Source organism: Lagopus muta, chromosome 9, assembly GCF_023343835.1.
Source record: "Lagopus muta isolate bLagMut1 chromosome 9, bLagMut1 primary, whole genome shotgun sequence".
Taxonomy (NCBI): Eukaryota; Metazoa; Chordata; class Aves; order Galliformes; family Phasianidae; genus Lagopus; species Lagopus muta.
The window spans coordinates 13,123,274-13,147,098 of record NC_064441.1 but is presented as its reverse complement, the minus strand read 5'-3'; the positions used below and the strand labels follow the sequence as shown (position 1 = coordinate 13,147,098).

Sequence of the window (23,825 nt, the reverse complement as noted above, 5' to 3'; positions counted from 1 at the left end):
GGAGACTTAAACATTTTAAGTTCCAAGTTTAGTATTTGTTACTAGTCAGTCACTGTTCATAACATTAGGAATATGAAATACATATGCCTTTTTTGCTTCTGAAAACATTGAATTTAACAGATACACTAAGACCCCCAAACACTAATTAAATTATGTTTCAGATCTTTCTGGTTCGTTGTTTTCAGTGCTGTAGGTCTTTCATGTATACTGTTAAAGAAATTCTGGCACTGGATTCCAGAAAGTAGCATGGGTTGCTGGAAAATGACTGGTATTTTAAGCATTAAAAATTTAGAATTCTTAAAATACGTTGAATATTTTAAGCTCTTGCATATTAAGTATCTGGTCCCATCAGTGTGATATCTTCCATCTGGAGACAAGGTTTAGAATTGCAAATCTGCATGAAGGATTTTCTAAGCAGCTACATTAATTTAGGAAATTCCATACAGTTTGAAGGCATGTGAAAACGGATCTCACATTTTCAGTGTGTAAAAAAGGCTTCTGGTTTTCTAAAAGCACATGATGGGGTACCACAAAATATGAGTGATGAATACATATTCCCTGAAACAGAAATAACTGATCACCAAAATCTGATATGTCTAGTTATGCTGATGCACTGCCGCAAAACTAGTGAAATGACTTGTAGTGGATTGTCCCATTAATATAACTACACAAATATTGTTCCCAGAGGAAATGCTAATTAGTCCTATTTCAACTGTTAGTCTCTCAGACCAGGGATCAGTTATAATTTCTTGCCCTCAAATAACTTCTGAAATCTTTGTCACCTCTGGCCTACTGAATATTTGTTGTTTTTAAACCCATAGGAAATAAAGTACTGTATTAAGCCATAAATATATTTGCAAAATGGATGAGACAGAATTTCCTTTGATAGACATAGCTATTGCCTGTGATGCTGCATATGTTTAGCCTAGAGAAGTGAAGGCTCTAGGCATTATTCTATAATTCTGTTACATATTACATTTAAGTGGCCTTCCAGAATTTATAGGAGGCCTCCAAGAAAGATAGAGAAAGGCATGGTGAGGCACTGGAATGAGTTGTCCAAAGAAATTGTGGATGCCCTGAAAGTGTTCAAAGTCAGGTTGGTGGGGCTTTAGGCACCCTGATGTGGAGGAATATGTCTGTGCCCATGGCAAGGGAATTGCAAATACATGGCCTTTACAATCCCTTCCAACTTGTTTCTATGATTCTGTGATTCTATAATGTAGTTTACTAAGTGCATTTTGTATACTTAGTAAGGGCTTGACTTAAGTTAGTCATGTAGAGTTGAAAGTATTTGGTAATGCGACCTGAAATGTTAGAACTAAAACTTAGGCATGACTTGACAGTAAAGCAGCCACTTGATTCTCTTATTTAGTTCTAATAAGTGTACAGAGACTGTAGGTGCTAACATATATTGATTAATGAAGTGTAAAATAGGAATTGACTTTCTATGTCACAGATACGGCCACCACCACTGAGTGGTGAATTCAGCAAGGTGAACCTGAATCACACCCTAACATCATGCAAAAACTCCTCTATTAAATTTATGGGATCTGCTCACAAAAAGAATTTTCAGTAATAAAGAGTGAATCGAAAGAAGTGTTGACAGAGTGAAAGTTGACTAGTCAAGTTTCAGCTATAGCCATTAACTGACTTTTTTTGAAGTATGTTTCTTAAGACAAGAAACGTTGACTTTGTTAAGGCCATTAGGGTTCCAGTTCACCCTCCAAAAGGGCTTTCAGGTGTAGAAAAAAAATCCTATACTTGGTGTAGTTATTTCATTAACAAATACAGAGTGACTCATTCTCACTGGGAAATTTTTCTACTTAATATGGCCCCCAGAAATGTGATAATTTTAACCACCATAACACAACAGATGCTCATTATGGCAGCTATAGTTTCTGCTCTAAATCTTTCTAGAACTCAGGTTTTCCATGTGTATCTTTTTCCTACAGTTTTAAAAGTATTTAGTTCTATTTTTGATTTCACATTACCATGTACTAACTTTATTATTGATTCTTCTAAATTTTTTTCTTCTCTAACACTGTCTTTTAACCTTCCAGACATCTAAAATACATGCTAATTTACCTGGTAATTTTCCTACATAAGCTATACTTAAATAGAACAGGATTTATTACCATTTATTTCATTACTTCCTGCCAAGTCAATCATTTCACCTAAAAGTAAAATTTCAAAGCTTAACACTGGAGAAAACCATAATTAAACTTACAGTACCTCACTTCTGTGGTGTGCTACATAATACTAGACAGAAGAGAATCAGAGACAATATACATTAAAAAAACATACCTGAAAATACGCAAATCTCCGATATTACCTAAAATACCTTTGCTGAATGAGTGCTACCTTCTGTGAGTAATTAATTATTCAACTATGTAGCAATTTCATGAGCTACTAATTAAAAAAATCAAAATTGGTCATTTTATTCCAGAGCTCAAGTTGTTTTTAAGAAGAAATTTTTCTTTTTTTTCTTTTTTTAAATCAGTACAGATAAAGGTAGGTCACTATATCATGTTCGAGTTTTCAGAGAAGTGGATTGAACTTAACAGTTCCTTTTCCCTCTAAACTTTCTAACTATTTAGTTTTCCTAAAAGTCTTTGAAGAAAGCCCAAAAGACAGAACTGTCATTTTCCCATAAGAGTTTGAACCAGAAGCTTGATATAAAATTGTACACATAGTACCAGACACAAGCTTCTCGTGGCAACTTTTAGGTTGGTCTTTCAGGCTGCCTCGTAAACTAGCCCCTCACCAAGTAATAGCAGGTGAACAATAAAAATGTAAGAAAGTGGGATAAAGTAGGGATGTGAGTATGCTAAGCCAATAAAAGCACATGTGAAGTAGAGACAAGCTCTGCAGATGATTAAGGGAAAGAAGAGGCAAACCACTGCAGGAAGTAGTTTTGAGGCAGATATGTGGAGATCTTGTAGGTGAGAATTTCCATAGACAACTTGATGCAATTTTCAGACATACATAGAGTGGTTACCAGTAAGCTAAGTAAATGCACAGAACGTGCACTAAAAGAACATAGATGAGTCTTCTGTACATCCTTATGCATAAAGAAATCTGTCTCCTTGGAATTTATTCCTGACAGTATTTGTGAATATTTAGAAAAACAGGGCTCCACAATCAAAGATTTCATATAAATAAACAAATCAATCATTCTATTATTATGTGTAAGAAAAAGTTACTAGCAGATGGATGCTTGAGTGGTCAGCATTTGAAACCTTCAATTTTCTGGATGTCCAAAGCATTATTCTTTGCAATTCATCACACTGTGGTTTCATTCCACTCACAGCATGGTTTCCACATGCTGTTAGGAGTTCTACTGGTTTTAATTCTAGAAGAAGGTCTAGCAGCTATTTTAGAAATTATCTTACAGCACAGTTTACACTCCATTCAGTTCTCTCTGTTTAATGGCATATTTGGTTGTTCTTTTTTCTGTCTGCACCTTTGTTCCTCTATAGGCTTTTCCAGACTTTATGAGCTGTTAAAGGACTTTTTATTTTGATTACTTCAAACCAAACTAGCACTTACTGTTGTAGTACCTAGGACATTTATTGTTTATGGAAACCTTTCTCAAAATGGATTTGTTATCAGTTCCAAAGTGGATAGCAGATGGCAGATGTCAAAGCACCAGGCATGCTAGAAAGGTAAAGCTGTTGCAGGGTTTATGTAAAACAGATGTTTTTCCATTTATGAGGAAAAGCAACATCTGCATGAAAATAAGAAAGGAATTCAGACTCTCTGCCAGATTTTCACTTAACAAAAATTATTATAAAGTAGATTTACTGATAGATTCAAGCTCCTTTTTAAGTGACACAGAGTCTGAATTTAACTCAGTAAATTCACCTATGGAAATAAAACGAAGCTGCAAAATTCGAATGACTCCATCCCTTGGCTTGGGCAGTCAGAGATCAGTTTAGCTCATCAGGAATCATTTTTGGCAGCTATTGATAATTTCTACACTGATAGGTATTTTAGTTTTCTTCAGTGTTCAGACCCAATAAAACAGACAGCAGCAGCTCAAAGTACCATCAGAGCAAATAACAAGTTGTCTTACTCCAGGTTGACATAGTAATGGCTTACTGGGCACAAATAATGAATAATTTCAAGACCAAAGCCATATCTGATCTGGTTTGGGGGCTCCCTACCTGTGTACATCTCAGAAACATCAGGTGCTATTTATGAAACTTGAAATTTGTATTCATTATGTCAAGGTGCAGCAGAAAAATTAAAGCAAGGAATAAGGTTCTAATTAGTACAGGAGCACAAATTATGTTCCTTATACAAAAATTCATACCTTTGAACATGTGCCATAGTATTCTTCTTTCAGTATTCTAGACCAAATTCCAAGTAAATGAAATTTTTGCTGTTCTTTTCATAGGCACTGGATAGAAACAATTCGGTTTTATAACTGAATTTTATGTACACATGCAGTGAGAAGCCTGCAAAAGAGTTAGTGTGCCTGGAAGAGATGATGAAAGTGAGGAGCCAGGCACACATCCATGCGTTCAGAACAATACCCTGATTGCTTCAGGAAAGGTGGCATTGTCCTGATCACTAATTTCCTAAAATTTACCTTTCTGGGGGAGTAACTTTTCCTCTCAGAAGATCAAATGCAAGAAGTCCCTATGCTGAACCCCTAGCTCAGCTGTATTTTAAATCTTCCTTAGCACATCTTCACTTCTTTTTTCTAGGAACTGTATGCTCTATAATATTTATAATAGATAATATTATATGTGTATCATATTATTATATGTAAAAATATTATATATATATTACCGTAAGGTAGCATTTGCTTTGGATGAAGTAATGGAAATTTTAAGGCACTTGAATATATATGTATATATATCTATACACACATATATTGTATATACATTGTATGTGTGTGTGTGTGTGTATATATATACATGCATTTATATATACTTTTATGTATACATATATATATATACACACACACACAATAATCTTAAAATTCCCATTACCTCATCCAAAGCAAATGCTATCTTATTTTGATCTTTGATAGAAAGAGATCCTCATAAACTGCAATCTGGACTTAAAATTCCTTGTAAAATAAACTAAGGCTTCATATCTTAGCATTTATCTGAGGCTTGGCACAGGAATGTTCTGTTCTTATATGATTGTTATTGCTTCTAAATGTCTAATTTTTGTACATGTATTTGATGACTCTGTTCAAAAAAAACTGTCCCATACTCCTGTTAGAGGAATGAAGCACATCAGCACAGAACAGATGGTGGATAGTGGTTCATCTATGATGGGATGTGCTGCATAGTGCGTTACACTATTGCCACTGTATGACTGTCTTTACTTTGAGCAGATGATATCAAAAGGCACATAATTGAGAGACTTTTGTGCCTGCAAATGTGATCCTTTCTCATTTGGATGTCACAATGATAATCCACCCCAGAGCTAAACCTCCTTTCTTTTAAAATATTGCATAAAGTGAAATGGCCTGTATATTTAAAGAGGCTTGAAGTGTGTCCTCCCATTTATGGAGCTTGAGTGGCTACTGCAAAGATGCATGTAGTGGGAAGAAAGTAGAAACAATCAGCCACCAAGAAACACATATAAGTAAATTAATATGTTCATATGAAGAGCTTCCCTCTTGAATCTCTGTAATCACTTACACCTAAGCAAAACAGAATTGGCAAATTAGAAGAGCAGTACTGTAAAAATCATGCAGTATTTCTGCGTAGAAAAGATGACTGTAGAAGATACCAGTAATGTATCAAACCAGCAATCCTCTGATTTAACGAGAAAAAAGAAAAGTACCTTCCAAACAGCTTCTAGAGGAACAACAGAAATGAAGTCAGTCCCATATGGTATTTGAAACAATTCTTCTACACCATGCTGCTTGAGCTACCACACATGACCAATAGAGGATATCTAGCAAATATAACACTTCATACTTGTAAGAGCAGCTTTAGGCATCCGGGAAGTGAAATAATCCCCAAGAGATGTTTCAAAATGGTAAAAACTAAAAAGTAGAACCTAAAATTTAAAGGGATATATTGTGCCATTAAGGGAAATAGATATGCTCTGAGTTAGCATTTTCACTATTATTTGTCCATGACTTTAAATTATTTTTTGTCTCTCTGCACCTGAACCCTGACTTAGAATAGTAGTTATTGTCCACTCACATATTTTGTTTAAATGATTGAATGGTTTGTATTTCTCAAATAATATGGTAATGCAAAGCACTTGCTTTCTTTGTGTGTGCTAGACCTTTACTTTTGTAGTATTCTTTACTTTATCATTCTTCATCTTTGTATTGTCCTTCAATGTCTTGCCTGTGAACCACTAGCATCCAAAGTTACTTAGAGCAGAGTTGATAAATATTTATCAGAAACATTTACACAACTTTTCACTTATGTGGTGGTTCCTATGTTAGTCCAGGGTGATGCTTACATGAAACATGGATATTCAGTGAAAATGAAATGTTTCTTGTGAAAGACAAAAATTGAATTCAAGTGTAATTGCGAATGTTCTATGAGTGTAGGGGAAAAAGTTCATCATGCTCTTGGAGGCTTAGTTCTATCCACAGACCTTTTTTATTTGTACAAAAAATTGCAAAATGTGACACTATTGGACTCAATCTGTGTGCACCTAGAGTGCAAATAATAAAACATCAGAGCTAACAAGATGCTGACCAATGTGTCTATAAGAAGCAAAGGAAGTGACTGCTGGATGGATGGTCTTAATTAACCTTCCATTTTGTACTAAAATTACTGGGATAACTCCAGGGTGAGACAACGAAGACAGAACTATCCTTGTCTTTTACAGTGACTGCACTCTTGCAAATACATATGATATTCCAGTTAAATTCTGCAAAATCATTAGTAAAATGATACAGTCTGATGGTTGCCTGTATGAAGAGATACATTAGAATGCTTCAGCACATTATCATTAAATGACTAAAATTGTCGTTCTGCTTGAACATTCTAGACAAGAAACCACCTCAGATGAGCATCTGAAGTAACTCCACTGATTCAGTGCAATTGTTCCAGATTTGCACTAGTGTCATAAAAAAGTAGAATATGACCCAGCACTTTCTGAAACTTTTCAAAGAGGCTGGCTAGCCATGATAAATCCTTTGCCCTTATGGGCTACCAGTAGAGATTAAGGGAAGCAGTTTGCACTAAAGTGTTACTGGATTGTAGTTTTTTTTCTTAGAATCACACAGCCCACGATTTTGCTCAGGAGATGCTTAAAGCTGAAATAACAGAAAATGCTGTTTATTTTACGCAGACAATGTTAGCTTCATTTAGGGTTTGACTCATTGTCATAACATTGTTGCAGAACTCACTACATCCGTCTGCAATGTAAAGTATTGAGGGATGTACAGCAGCCTTCCATTTGTAGTAATAGCAAGTCCTTATCCGTCAGAAACATGCGTTATAATATTGTAGCAGTTTGGAAATCCTCTTGCATGAATGTGAATGAAGGATCGAGGGACACTTTCAGATTGCTAGCTGATCAATGAAAGAGCATAAGCAGTATGTTCGTATTCACTACTCAGAGTTTTTCTCTTCTTTGGCTTCTGCTTATGCAGATCCTGATATTGGTGTGTTCTGGGGTGATGAGTCCAACTTTTCCTCCCAGACAGCACTCCAAGTTCACAGGAGATGTGCGATCTTCTTTGGTAAATTTATCTCAGTAATGGTAGAAGTAATTTTGTTTCCCCCATTTTTCCTTTTTGTTACCTCCCTAAAATGATCTGTCTTTGACACAGAAGTACTTGAATAAATCTAGATTAAGTGATCGTCTTTGTTCAAAAAAAATCTAGATTTTTTTTTAAAGTAAGCAGTGAAATATGGGTATTTCTTGTCTGTGAAGAGGTTTATAAGCTACAGTTCTTGATGAAAACGCTATCCTAGATGGAGCTAAGTCAACTGTTTGAGAATGCACATAGCTGCTGGAGTGTCTGGATAGTCTGTTGCTTGTAGCAGTAGAATCACAAAATGGTTTGAGTTGGAAGGGACCTTTCAAGGCCATCTAGTCCAACTCCTCTGCAATGAACAGGGGCACCAACAGCTCAATTAGGTTGCTTAGTGCCTGACCTTGAATGTCTCCAGGGATGGAGCTTCCACCTTCCCTCTGGGCAACTCGTACCAGTGACTCCCTAACTTTATTGTAAAAAAAACAACAAAAAACAACTTTTTCCTTATTTAGGAAACATACAAAGAAAATAGGTTTTGTGATTCCTAAGGCACCTGGGCCACACTAGGTTACCATACCTCAATCCTGACTTGGCACAACATGTAGCTTGAGATTTGGAGCAATACTTTTCAGCTGTTTTTCAGTAGCGGAGCTTGTAGTCCATTAACAGCAGGTTGCAACTGATATGAATGAAAGTCTTGAAGTATATTTTGAACTATTTTGCGTTAGCATTTCAAACTACCTATGAAATATTCCTTTACATTAGATATTAGTGTGTTTCAAGGATGGATAAAATCCTTTTTCTCTCAGTGAATACATACTCTTCATATGTACTGTTTGCTGTCTCTGTGCTGCGGCTGAGATCATAGCTGTTATGAGAATAGAGATTTTCAAACTTTGGTACCCTATCCATTTTTTTTCAAGGCCTCACCAAACAGATGATAATTTTGGGCTCTTGCTAATCTGGATTTGAGATGAGCCAGTAATCTAAAGAAGAAAATCTTTATAATCGCCTGAGCTGTTCAATCCCACCTACATTTCATTATTGAAAATATTTTCTATATTTTTCTTTAAAAAAATTGAAAGACTAGGGAAAAATGACTCTGCTGATATCTGAATGAAATACTATCTTGATAACAGAACTTTTCTCACAGATATTAGTTCCACTTCTTTCGCTTTATAATAAATGGTTGCAGTTGTTGCCATGGCAATTTTTATTTTAAAAAATGTGTCCAAATGAAGACAAGAAATGCATCTGTTATCATGAGAAAGTCTAAACTAAATCCAGATGTGAACTGCATGCTTTGATGTTGGCAGTAATAATGTCAGAAACAAAACATGTTACATGTTTTGTTGTCTGGATATATGAGGACAGGGATTTAGGAATATTTTGCATTGTAGGGCTCTGCTTGTGAACCAAATATAGCAAATGAACAGAATGAAACAGAGGGAAATGCACTTCACTTGCTACAATAGCTGGTAAGCCTTGAACAGAGAATGATGGTAATATTTCTGTAGGAGCAAGGTAGACTTGAAACTTTCCTCGCTTACCTTTCTGAAAATACACTAAGCTTTTTGGTATTTGCAACTTAAAAAAAAAAAAAGAAAAAATCCAAGCCATGGTAGAAATTTTTAAATTACAATCTTACATATTTACTGTCTTACCACTCTGTATCCTGAAGTTTTTTAAAATCACATTTAATGTTGGACTCAGTATATTAACTCAAAATCATGAGACAAGGAAGGTCTAATCCAACCAGTTCCAACATAAGTAATGATAGATTTGGGAAAACTGCTCAGTATTGTTTAGGTATAGTCCATTCAAGTCACTCTAGGGAAAATAAACAATGAGGGAACTCTGAGGAAGTGATAGAGGAATAACTCTGAACTTATTCAAAATGGAAAAAAAAAAACAAAAAAAAAACAAAACAAACAAAAAAAAACCACTTCTATTTCTAGCACACGCTGACTGAAAATCCCAGAGTGGGAATTAGTTACTCAAAACACGAGCAAGAATTTAGAGACAAACTGTACAGTCTGACAGAGTATAGAAGTTAGGCTGGATGAAGTACAGTTGAACAGTGGCTTTGAATCAGTTTTTTTTTTTCCTTTGTCCTTGCCTGGAGTTGCAAAAGAGCCCTTTGGCCTGAACCCATTCTGAATTGTAGCTGGCTCTCCAAAACCATGCAATATGCATAAGTGCTTATGCTGAAGTTTTTGGACACACATTTCAACTGTTCCTTAACCCACAAGATTTGAAGAGTTAAGGAAGATCTTCCTTGGTTTAAAATTAACATCCCTGCCTATTATGTGTGACTTTGACCCAATGTGGATAAATCTCACAGAAATGATACACAACTAAACAATTTTTGCTCCTTGACTTGTAAAGATTCCATGGATTTACAGCTAAATATTTATTACAACAGACTATTCGCCACCATTTTTTTCCCAGACTGGTAGTTCTGTGAGACTTAAATATAGCTATTAATTAAAATGAAAATACTGTCACTAGCTTCATCACCCTCAGAATTACTACAATAAGGGAGTCTTTCCTCACAATCTTGTGCATTCACCTCACTGTAAAAATACACAATGGAAACATTCTTCTACCAATGGGCTCAGTCGTGCTAACTAGAAATAGAACAAAGAGCTGCAAACAAGGATCTTAACATGATCCTAACATATATTTACCATCATTATATAGGAATAAAATACTGTAATAAAATATATAGCATAAAAGTGGTTCAGGAGATGGAAGTATTTTCTTCAGGAATATTTCCATCTATTCATAATCATTTTCCAGTTTAAAACAGAGAACAGTTGTTTGCCATGCATGCTCTTATTCTCATCTCTCTTGCTATCATTTCTGGCTCAGTTTGCTCTACATTAGCAGAACAATGTAGAAAAGGAAAAACAAATTGTTTTTTTATTTAATTGAGTATAAGAAAGCAATAAATGGAAAAACAAAATGAAAATATTGTGTTTAAAAATGTTTTCACTTCTGTGAAATTTTGTAATGGAAAAATTAATTAAAAACAGGGCATATCCATTTAATAAATTGTTGGAATGCTGTTTTGTTCAAAGTTGTCATATTTAAAATTTATTCTTCAAATCCAAATTCTAATGTCATAGAATCATAATAGAATCATAGAACAGCTTAGATGGGAGGAGGCCTTAAAGATCACCCAATTTCAACCCCCTTGCCACAGGCTGGCTGCCCCCACACCAGCTTAGGCTGCCAGGGCCCCATTCAACTTGGCGTGAATGCTGTAAGAGACATGGTGTCCACAGCAATCTGGGCAGTATTGCCAGTGCCTCATCACTCTGAGTGAAAAATTTCTTCCTAATGTCTAACCTAAATCTCCACTCTTTTAGTTTAAAGCCTTTCTCCCTTGTACTACCTCTATCAGACCGTGTAAAAAGCCAGTCTTCCTCCAGCTTGTAAGCTCCCTTTAAGTACTGGAAGGCTGAAATGAGGTCTTTCTTCTCTAAGCTAACCAAGTCCAACTCCCTCAACCTTTCTTCATAAGAGAGGCGCTCCAGGCCTGAGGTCATCTGGATCCTCTGTTCATGTTACTAGGCCTCCTCAGAAATGTATTGAAATTTCATTAGAACTACAAATAACATATACATATGGATATTGCATTCAAAATATGTAGATTATTGTAATTAGCAATTAGTTGGAGAACATCAAAGTACCAAACACATTAAGAGGAAACTGATAAGACTAGATTTTTTTCCTTAATACAATGGTCTTTGCAGCACTTCCTAAGTCCCATTTCCCTAAACAGTGTAGAAACCACTGAGCTTTGTCATGCTGGAGTATCTTAGGGACATCTTCACCACTGCCTCCCTGATTGTCTGATATCTTTCAGCCTAGTTCATACCTGCAGCATGCCAAGCAATGCTCTTATTTTAACTGGGCACTGGTTTTTCCTGGTTTGTGACTTTGTCAAACTGATAGTGTTTAGAATATGTTTCCTTGTTGCATTCACACTTTTCAGAAAGGCTATTATTTTTAAATCACTGCAGAAGAAATCTAGTCATTTTGCAAAAGCAGTATGGAGCAATTACATCTTTTTTTGTCTGTGTTTGACAAAATCCTTGCCTGAGCTAGACTTTTCTCTCCTCAGGAAAGGAAAGAGGAATTTACACATCTGTTACTCCTCTTCCATCATTAAGAATATATGCCTAAATATAGTAAATTTTTGAAATTTCTGAAATGTTAACTGACAAATTTCAGCACAGATCTGACAAATGTCATCAGCTAAAAAGCTTCTAAGACCTCATTTACATTAGACTTGTGCCATCTAAAACTTGTGTAATTTTTTCCCTGCAATTGTTGCTTCCCAAATTCTGCTACCTGCTGCTACATTAGCCTTCAGAGCTGAATTGCAGCATTGCTTTCTTGTCCTCCTCTCTTCTCTGTTTTTCACAAAGGAATGTATGACAGAAAAAATGACTGATGACTGCAGCAGTAGTGGTGGAGTAGATCATGCAATTCAGGGGAATGGGTAAATAGAGAGACAGTGGCCGTTGTCTGTTGAAAAGATGAAAGAAAGAGAAGGTGGAAGGCTGGGACCAAAAAAAAATCAGGTGGAAATGAAAGACTGGAACTCCATCACCATTGGAATAAGTTCTAAGAACAGAAGTTTGCTGAGTCTCACTGTTTAAGTAGCTGTAAAATGTACTTGCTAGAGGTATATAGTCCTCCTCCTGCTGTGCTTTGCACTCAGGGAAGGCTGGTGCACACTGGTGCCATCAATTATTCTCTTTGCTCAAGTGACAAAAGTATATTTTGAAAACAGTCAAGTTTCTAATTCAAATGTCAAGCTATGCACATTGAAATAATGCCCTGAGTATGGAGTAAGGAAGGTTTTCTGTGTATGAAAAACAAACACAAAAATTGACATTTGATTAAAATTTTCACAGAAGGTGTATCTCAACTTGTCTTCTGTAAAATATGAAAAAATATTTTGGGCATTAGGTAACTATTGAGTACTTGATAACATTTTTGTTATTTTGATGTGCTTCATGGATGATTCCCCATGCAAACAAAAACATGCATGTACGTGTGTACAGATCCAAAAGAATTTCATGTGGAGTGATGTCATTTCACTCTAACGGACTTAGCAGCTTATGGATTTGAGTCTTAAAAGATAAAGGCCTGCAGCTGGAAATAGTTTACCTGATGCTGCTACTAGTCGAATGAAAAATAAAATTTAGAGCAGGTTACAATGAGAATTCAAATGAAAGTAGCACATAGCTTGTGGAGAGTTCATGGAAGTGGGATCAGGAAATCAGCAGTACATTTCTAACACTGTGCAAGCAGGTTGTTCCTATATATTTTTCACATAATCACAACCTCATCTACAGACAATAAAAGAATTTTCATGGTTTCATACTTGTGCAACAGAACTTCTATGTCTTTTGAAATAGCCATACTCTTCAATGCAGTATTTCTGGAAAGGTTTTCAACAATGAATTGGTATTGGTTGGTACCAGGTAAATAAAAAGGAAAACTTCCCCTCACATTTCCAACACATATTCCTCTTCCGTCTGCCTTTCTAAGAAGACTTGAAAACATGTTGATCTATCACAAGAACCAGGTGGATTCTTGCAGACAACATCTCAGCTAGATGAGCTTTCTTTTGGAACAGTTCAAGAGAAATAGCATCAATACATTCGTTTTAAACTCTAAGGGAGTTGTCTCTGTAAGTTGAACTAGACTCTGTGTGTAATTATCTTCCTCTCAGAAAATCTGTCTTATTCACCAGAGAAAGGTTATTTGGATAAGAAAAAACATATGGAAAAGCTCAGAAAAAAAGCTGACTCGTACCAGGGTGTACTTCAGCTCTGAGTTCCCAATAGGAATCTTTGAAATGAAGAAGCTTTGATGTCAAGTCAGTCATTTGTGTGGAAAACGTATCTAAATAATTGCCTTTTAGATGTTATTTGCAAGAAATGCAAGCAGCATTCTTAATTCTGAGCTTACATTTCATATTTTTTAATGTTATCAGTTTGTTAGTGTATAAATGGACAGAAATACCTGCAGCTAGTCTGATTTGATTGGTTATGACAAGTACAGACATTCCCAGCTGATTTGAGCTAAGTTACAATTTCATACATCCCTAAGGGAAATCTCCATAACAGTACTTAATGAAATCTATTCTAGTTTACCAGACCGCAACTGAAGGCTGCCTATTCAAATAAACTGCATAAACAAAACAAAGCCAATTAGATAACCTATAACTAGAGAGACCTTCATCACATAATAACGAGAAGCTAAGTAGAATTTTAATACAGTACTAGTATCGGAAACAGGGATTTGAAAGTGAAAGAAATACAGTGATGAGGACTATCTCCTAACAAAATTCTGTCCCAAATGTACATTTTCCATACTGAATTTTCAGAAATTCCATAGAGGCTTCCCCAGTTTAAGTACAGAACTGCTCTGTACAGTAAGGTTCATGAACAAAAAAGAAAGGAAGTTTTATTAAGCAAAGACACCGCTATGTTATGCAGGATATCCTCTATTCCAGGAAATCAGGTCTTTTAAAGTTTCTGCTAATAGCAAGCTTGGTCAGCTTCCCAGTGCTTGCATCTCCTGTTCCAGATGGTCAGTGACGTGAAACTCTAATTATCATCAACAAAATAAGCAGGGAACTAAGCCCTTCCTCAAAGGTAAAAAGAGCAGATGGGCAACCATAATTTCATTATTATAGAAATAATAGATTGAAAAGATTCCTCATTCACCTTTTAAAATCACTCAGTAAACTTGTTGAACAATTAAATGCTTACTGTTTTAATTTATCAGTTACTCTGTTATTTGTCTGGCTCAGTTGCTGCTTGGTGTGTAAGCTTTCTAATAGCAGTATGAAAGTAGCCAAATTTGTCTTGTCCAAGGGGAACCAGTAAGCAGAATGTTTGGCTGAGCTTCCTTCCAGCATTTTGCTCTCTTACAAGTTTTCAGCAAATTCTATTTTATTCCCTTCTGCAGAATAACAGTTATTCCTTCCTAGGAATCTTTATGGGAATAATTACAAATGTAATTTATCTGGTTTATGTGCTTGGTCATTTTTCCAGAAATGTGGTTCCGCAGATTTTCCATAATCCCCAGATATTTGTCAAGGATTGAGGGTCATGCAAATCAGTAGTGGAACAACTCTGTGAATGTTGTGAGGCAGGGCTGGTTTGTCTTTGATCCGTGAGTTCTAGGTCAGGTTTCTCTCCATTCACCTGTCTAAGCCTGCCCCTACCAAGCTGAGCTCACAAAAGCTCTAGTTCTGCCAAATTTATTTCTGTAACAACAGTTCCAAAGTGTCTGGAGACAAATCCCTGTGTAGAATCTCACTCCTTTCCTGATTTCAGTTCATCACATGATTAGAATGCACCATTTGTTAGAACTGGCAGGCCTAGTTCCTGTGCTTTTCACAGTTTTCTTCCCCTTCATAAGCACCTTTTCACGTACTACTTAAGAATTTCAAAAGCAGGCTTTCCTATCAAAACAACATAAAACTTCTGTAAAATTGCACCAAAGAAAAACATTTGTACGTAAAATAAGGTTTTCCTCTGTATCCCTTTGAGTGAGCAAGCTTTCTTCCCTGTTAAGAGTTTACAATCTGCAGCTTTTTGTGTTAACATTATGATCTGCATTTACATAGCATACCACATCTAGATTTCTTATCATGTCTTGTCTTTCCTCATCCTTGCTTCTTTTTTTTTTTCCTAGACATATTTTCACAAAGTCTACGAGTTGCCTTCACAAGCTCAGTTTCAAACTTTCTCTTTCATCCCCACTTCACCATCTCTTCCAACCCTCAGAAATACATATGCTACTTATTTTCTTAAAGGAGGAAAATGCTGCATATACTAATCCTTTTATCTGTTTCTCCTCTGTCTGATAGCACAGATGCTTCTATTTCTGTCTTTACTTCCAAGGCCAGAAATGTGTCTCAGTACAGTGCTTGGCAACGAATGAGGTATATACACTTCTGAAAAAGAATGAACTAGGTTGAACAATTTTGTCTGAGTACAGTAAAGCTATTAATTGTGTGTGGTGCTCACTTATGAATAGGGGGTGGGGGGCTTATGCTGTTAATTACATGCTGTTTTACTTAGATTGTTTGAGTAATATCTCTGCACTTATATACATGTTAGAAACAAACAGAACTAAAATGAGGTGGGTGTTTTTTCCACATCAGTAGCTGAAATTATATGGTAATAGATACTAAGAAGCTCTATGGTTAAAATGGCTAAAAAACAAGGGCAGCGTAGAAACAGGCTCTTTCACTTCCTCTGACTCAATACTGAAGCAATCATATTTTTTGCTACTTGGTAACAGTTCCTAATAAATCCCAGCAGGAGATATGGGACACAGGCTGACAGATGTCACCATATTCTTTGACTGAACTCCCATTTTGCTGCAGATATGAGGAATTTGAAAGAAAGAATAGGAAAGCCTTTTATGGCAGCATATCATACAAAATGTTTTGAGGTAGTAAATATGGAAAGCCACAATGTCACTTCTAATGTCCACTTTCCAACTTCAATGCAGTATAATAGAAAATTATGAGATGAGAATATTCAGCTATCTTTCCTCTGCTAAATTTGTTATTCAATGTGTTTGAGGATCAAAGTGTGGCAAAGACTATCCAGAATAATGCTTTAAAAATTGAAGGTTAAAGAAACCAAATCACGGACATTCCATGACAAAAGAAGAAAGCTTAAAATGTTTGTGAAGGGAGCTTCACATCTAGTGAGATGTATGCATGATGAATACACATATCATACCTTTCAAAACCAACAGTTCCCAATTTCATTATTCAGCTGCATCGTTACAGCGTCCCAACGTGTCCTGCATAGGACCACTGACTTTAAAATACACAAAACATGAAATCACAATTAGAAATAAAGCCTGCTGGTTAAGAGTAGGAACGTAACATTTGCAATTAAGGGATTGTTATGTGAACAAACCAGTGAAAATGTTAAGTGAAACATAAAATGAATACTTGTACCTATCTCTGGTGTTTGTGAAACTGTAGTTTCTTCAGTTTCTGATTACATTTTCCTCCTTTGTAAACTAGCCTCATGTTCAAGAATCTTACAATATGATTTAAACCACAGAAGAAGTAAAAATACTGGTAAACAAGAAAATAACTAAAATCAGAAAGATTTAAAGGTTCTATTTGAGGTCCATTTTCTATTCTTCTATTTTGAAGAGATGTGAATCTAAAATTAGTTATATCGTGACTGTACCTATCAGTAAGAATCACCAGTGTGACAGAAGGAATTCTATTTAGTTCCTGAGGCAATTACAGGAATCGTTGTCTGAGAAATGTCAGCCTTAGAAGGAGCTAGCATAAACTGAGATGAACTCTGGCTTCCAAGTTATTTTCCTTGGAAATAGATACTGTTTTTCAATAAATTTGTCTCAGTTACCACTGCTTTATTATTTTAGAAAGCCCCATACAAGTTTCCACGTGAACTATGGACAAGAAAGAATGGTTTGAGTGTGACATTAATTTGAATATGATAATACTACACTAGAATGAAAATATTTTTTGAGCAGAAAGGAGCTGTGCTATGAAAAATGTTGGCAAATGTCCGCCCTGGAAATATTTAAGAGGAGCTGTGAAATTTCTTTTACAAAGATCTTCCTTACTGAGCATCATAAAGCTGATCATCACCTATATGAATTAGTCTTCCACTTTTCCCCTCAATATTAGCCCTACTGTCACAAAAACATTGAATAATTGGAGTGTCTCCTTTGTACTATATCCTACTCTGGTGGATAACCTCTGTTATGAGGAAGGAAAGATTAAATGGACATTCTCCAAATTATTTGTCACACATTTCAAGTCTTCACAACTGTTAAAAATGGGTCTGGATTCTAAGGATGGTTAATTTATCAAGTACAGGTATGGTGTCATATGCTGTGTTATGTCATGAAAAAAGCACTTGAAATGTATCTGTTAATAGAGAGAACAGTCGTATTCAAGAACTCTGGGAAATGAAATATCTTCATCATGGCAAATTGCTTGGTAAATCTTTGAAACAACACATAGAAACATCCTCCTACTAGCATATCATTTAAGGTACTTAAAAATGGCAAGTCAAACTTCACAAGAAAACTATGTTTGCAGTATTACTTTCTTCTCTTCTTCAAAATATCCACACTTCTAACCTTTCTAGGAAAATTAGCATTCTGACAAAGGAGATTATTTCAGAAGATGAAAAGATAAAAGAGAACACGTTTCTGGCTTCTTTCCACACTTTTTATCTTCAAGATTTCCACTTCATCCATGTATCAAACTGTTTTTAATTGCATATAAGAGGGGGACATGAACTGTAATAAATTAGTTTCTTGTTATGTGTCACACTGTCATAGAATCACAGAATCATAAACCATAGGATAATTTGTGTTGGAAGGAACCTTAGAGATTATCTGTTCCCCTGCCATCAATTCCTCTGCCACATGCAGAGACACCTTTCAGTAGCCCAGGTTTCCCAAGTCCCCATCACAGCTGCCGTTGAACACTTCCAAAGAAATACAGTGTTGTGTGCTGATCCTTTGTTTTGTTATTCATACTAGCTAAAATGCCTTGTGACTTCAGTACTATAACTTCCTCTAGGAAAGGAAAGAAACAAAGAAATCCATCATGTTGACTGAGCAATAAATAGTACAGGAGCCAGTGAAGAAATGGAGGCATGTCTTTTGTGTAATGATGGTACAAACATTTCTGACATTGATTACAATGGAAACATTTATTGCGCAGTGTTAGAAAATTTATTAGCAGGGAACGTACCAATATTCATTAGTGTTTTCCACATCCTGCACTATGAGACTGCTCAGCATGAGAAACATTACATAGCTTTGCTAAATATATTGGGTCAACGTAGTTGACAGCACTAAATATCGTGAGATGTGGCAGAAACGTCGCTGTTTCAACAACTTTATTCAGCAAATTCGTATGTAAAGGATCAAAAACTTTATGAAGTCAAAAGCTACAGCATGTGCACTCAAAATATACGCAACTGTTTAATTCAACAAGTGATGTAAAAAGAGAGAACAATGAAAAGGAGTGAAAATGAAATAAAAGTTTAGTCTTCAAGATCTGCCCCCAAATATTACTAAATTACTAATTTTCAACCAGATTCAACAGTCTTCATCACACAACTCCAATTGAAGTTATGATCTTTAAATTTGTTTCGCAGCTGGTAAGTGCCCGAGCACACAAACAGCTAATTGCATTTGTCTGTACAGTGCTATTAACATTCCTCAGCAATGATAAACATTCCTGGGTTTAAAATCTATGAAAAAAAAAAAATCACATTGAATGTTGTGTCCTACAGCTTTCGTAAAAGGTTGCCGTAATACCTTCACCACCAATCTTAAGCAGATTCCTTTCTTTACCCCCTTTCTTGTAACAAGACATTCCTTCAGACATTAACTTGGTTATTCTGTTAGTTGATGAAACACACTGTGTACTCTTATTCTGTCTTCTGTTTACCACAGTATACAATGGAACTTGTTATTGCTTTTCCATATCTGTAAATACTGCTCTCATACCTTTTTTAATAGTCCCCTATTACTGTAATTAAGAATACACTGTTTGCACCATCCCAAAAAGTGTTATGTGTTATAGAGAAAAAAGCTAGCTGTTCTTTGATAGCAACAGAAAAATTAATATTCTTCATTTAAACTCAGTTTGGTTTACAAGGGCATTAACACACTGAAACTGACATTATTAATATGTAGCTTTAATTAAAAAGCTACAGAAAGGAAGTTCATTTTAGGTTGCAGAAACATAGTATTTGTGCAGAAACTGATTATTTAAGCCAGAAATTAATGAAATGTGAAACTGATTATGACATATTCTCTTCAGTGTCTGCAAATTATTAAATCTATTAGAGAAGTCAAAGTATTACTCACACTGGATATACAGACACTACAATAGTTTCCCAATGACAGGAGATTCTTTAGTAAAAAAAAAAAAAAAAGTTTCTAATATTCCATGTACAGCAAAGACATCAGAAGATAACCAGCATTTGTAGCAGATATCCTTGTTGATTATCTATCGGTTTATAGGCAGAAAGTCCTAACCAAAGTCTGAGTACATGAAAGAGCAGAGGTTAGAAACCCATGAATCATGTACCACTGATAGTATTTTCTTCCTAGTTTTGCTTTGCAGCTGAGTTTCACTGCTGAACAGATCCATGTGCTTTGACATTGCAGTGACTGAAAACTAGACACGATTAAGAGATTTTGGGATTGAGCTGCTTGTAGGTAACTTTTCCATCATCTGTGCACCTTGCACTAAGAAACGAAGAGTCTAAATGAGCTATATATGCCTAAGTCTCTATTAAACAAAACAAAATTGAAAACAGAAGTAAGTCTCAAGAGTTTTGGTCACGTACATGCTTCCTTCCAATTTTGACAGCAGCATTAGTGGATACTTTTCTATCTGTTCTCTCTACTGAGGTTTCCAGTCTTAGCTTTCCTTTTGTGCTTTTTGTTGTCTGATTTACTTGATGCTTTGCTACATGACACATTCCATCCACACACACTGAATGTGGCAGACATGCTCAGACATTTGGCAGTGTTTGAAAATATTATTCTTGCTCTGAAATCAATGCAAGAAGTTTAGTGTAGGTAAATGTAAGTAAGCTGATAATTGAAGATGAAAAATGATAAATAGAAATGCTATTTTTAAATTTTTTAAAAAATTCAACTAGTATAAGATTCTCTGTGTCTTTGAGACAAAATGTAAGATTATTTTTTCAAGACTAATCTTGGTAAGTCTGCTCTTCTCAAGGATAGGATGAATCCCAGTTCAAGAAGCTGTATTTTAGGAAGAAAAGATGGCAACAACCTGGGGCTTTGCTGTGCAGCATCTTCAAACATCCCAGAAAACTGATTTTGATTTTTAACAGAATTATATTACTTTAACATCATCTGCAAGAATTATTTGTCTTTCTAGCAAAGCTCTAGGAAGCATGTAATACATGTAGAGCAGAGTTAACTGGAGATCCTGTTAATCATGTATTTAGCATCTGTGTTTTTAGGACAACAAATGACTTTTGCTCATCATTTGTGATGCTTGAGGATTCATGATAGTGAAAAGGCTATAAACAAATTTAAGATAATATTACCATCTGAAACTCTGTCAGATTTAATAGGTGGAAGGAGATAAACTGAGTTAGAGTGTGCCACTTTGTGATTTGAATCCTGGAAAATAATAGATTCCATAGGCTGCCCTATGTCCAAGATGTCTATTCAGCTTTATTCAAGATATCTTATAAGGTGGAAAAAGAAATCATACTGTGTGGTAAATGTTGAGTCCCAGCCTGAATCACTAATTGAACACCTGGCAAAGGACCCAGTCAGTCCTGGGATCACAGGTGAAGACAATTCATGTGTGTGTCCAGAAGGGGTGGAGCCTGGTTGTACCTCTTTTAGACCTCATTTAAAGGCTATCTGAGAGTGTGGAAGGATGTCTTTCTGGAGATCCCTTCCTTGTGGAGTTTTCCTTGTGAGCCTAGATTGTCAGGGCTGGGTGAGCACTTTCCCTTTGTAACACCTGTCCATCATGCCAGTCCTTTTGCTACTACATCTGCTATACTGCTATTCAATTGTGTTGATCTTTCTGACTGTTACACGTGGTAAATTAAACATACATGTTTTTCAGAATATACTGCTTTCTAAAATGAGGAAAATGAAAGAATTACATTATGGATACACAATTGCCTTGAAAGATATTGGAATTCTGGTCTTTAATAAATGAAGAACCACTCCAGAATGAAATTTCTATAATGAAAATTTCAAATGCTATATATCTGTACTTGCATAAACTATATCAGTTTTGTGGAGAACTATATAATCAATTAAAGCTTGTAATTAACTCAGCAAGCAAAGAATTGAAGCAGCTGTACTTACTATGTCAGCACAATAGCTACAGCATCATTTAGGACGCTCTCTCCAAATAGAAGTGTGTACAAATCTGTATCCACGTGCAGCTCATTGAAAATAGCAAGGACTGTCACTGTATGGAGACAAAACAGTGGGTTTCTTATTTTTGTATTCCTCTGGCATTTCAAGAAATAAAGCAAGTGTTAGTATATGGGTTTGGGAAAGTCTTGTCTGATTTATTACCTGAAGGGTTAATAACTTAAAAGAGATCAGCAAAGGTTTATATAATATCCTTAAATCTAGTAATTCAATGTATTCTGCCTCTCCAGCTAATTAGGAAAATACTTTCTTACACAACGAATGATGCATAATTCAGAACGTCACAGCATACTTTACTGTGCAAAAGGGCCTAGGTGCTGTTGACAGAGAGTAACAAGGATGCTGAAAATACTTAAGGTTTTGCCATTGGTTTTTTGGATGATGAGAGTAGTGATTTGCATACTTTAAGATGCTTATGGTAACGTTTATCCACCTGTAATGTGTATTTATGGAGAAACTCAAAGGAAAAAATAACCTTGTATCCTGTCCTACTAAAAATACAACCACTTTTACTTGAAGTGCAGCACACTCATAGTCTGGAAGCTTCCTCATCCAGATTAGGATTGATACTTACAAGCCATTTTAAAGTCCCTTCAATCAATTTAGGCTTCTTTCATTTAGAAATGTTAATCATTTAAACACACATTTGTAAGATTATTTAGATACTTTTTTCATATTTGGTATCTATGTCCTATAAATTTTAAAGGACACTTAAGTTACTTTATTTCACAGTCTTTTAACCTGTAGACAGGTGATCACAATCCCTTCATAGACTTACCTAGCACTGCAGAATCTCTAAATGGAGAAAAACAAACAAATAAACAAACAAACAAAAAACCAACAATACAAAACCCTGGATATTCTGTGAGCATGTATATTCAGATTTTTGCTTATTTAGGCAACGCTGTTTTAATGTGCTAAATGTGGATCTAATTAAGTCTCCCATTCTCTGATGTCATTAGTGTAGCAACAGACCTATTCTCTAAAACACTTTGCCTCTTCCAGCTTTTGCTCATTAGTTAATTGCTTACATTAATAGTTCCTCCAGAAAAAAATAGTGCTTGAAGTCTAGCTTATTGTTGGTATTTAAGTATAGCAGGCCAAGTAAATTAGATTTCTACGCATTTCTCTCTTTCCTCTTACCTCCCACAAAACCAACGCATTTTCTTGTTTCAAAGAAGCACGTTCTCATTCACTCCCAACTCTACTCCGAAAATCTAATTACAGATCATTTCGAATGATAGCAAAAGAATACTTTTATAAACCCGTTTTCCCTTTTTTTGCCATATATTGGTCTCAATTACTCATTTTCAGATTATAAACTTAAAATTCTTTTTGCTAGTAAATGATTTCTTATCTTCCATTGATTATTCCTAAATATAGAATTTTAATGTTGATTTCAAACAATTGCAAGAATCATTTTGAGTTCTAATTTTGAGTTATATAATTCTTACATTTCAAAGTGTTTTGTCCCCTCTCAGCATAGTATTGTACCTTAAAGAAGCATCCTCTACGCATCACCCAATTCATTAATGAAAACAATAAATATTATATGCAAAAGAACAAAGAACTGCAGAATCTTTAGCACACCCACACCATTTAAGAATTCAGTAGAACATTTTCACCTTGTTTTGCCAAACATCATCTAGTCATTTACTCAACATCACATTTGACTGATTTGTGAATGAGAATCTACAAACATACTTCAGAGTGGGCACGTTAATACTCAATAATGAAAAAAAGTTAATTTAAATTGCTCTCTAGGTACAATAAGATCCTGTCTATGAATTATCTGTGAGTGGTTGTTGTCTAAAACGCTCACATGCTTTGTCTGATGGATGACTTGAAAATTCTCAAGACAATGAATTTAAAACTTGAGTATTTGCCTTTATATACAACAGTAGCATATTTAATCTGTGAGAACTCTCATACATAAGTAAAGCAGTCTTTAAATACTACACTGCATTAAATGTGGCCTCCTTGGCTTTCTGAAATATCAGCAAATTTCAACGATCTCTAAGATTAATGCATCTCTGTTTTGTATTTGAAAAGAACAGGGAAAGTCAGAAAATAAATGCGACCATTATATAAAGTACTGGTATTAAACTGCCTTCATACC

At 35.4% G+C, this 23,825-nt stretch overlaps 1 protein-coding gene across 1 annotated transcript in view; it reads right to left on the bottom strand.

Annotated features, from left to right (window-relative positions):
- The window catches only part of SLC9A9 (solute carrier family 9 member A9), a 180,378-nt gene that overhangs the window by 116,148 nt on the left and 40,405 nt on the right, over positions 1–23,825 (bottom strand). The window contains exon 6 of the mRNA XM_048954553.1: positions 21,635–21,740. Coding sequence (XP_048810510.1) covers positions 21,635–21,740 — 106 coding nt within the window. The remainder of the gene's footprint in view (positions 1–21,634; positions 21,741–23,825) is intronic.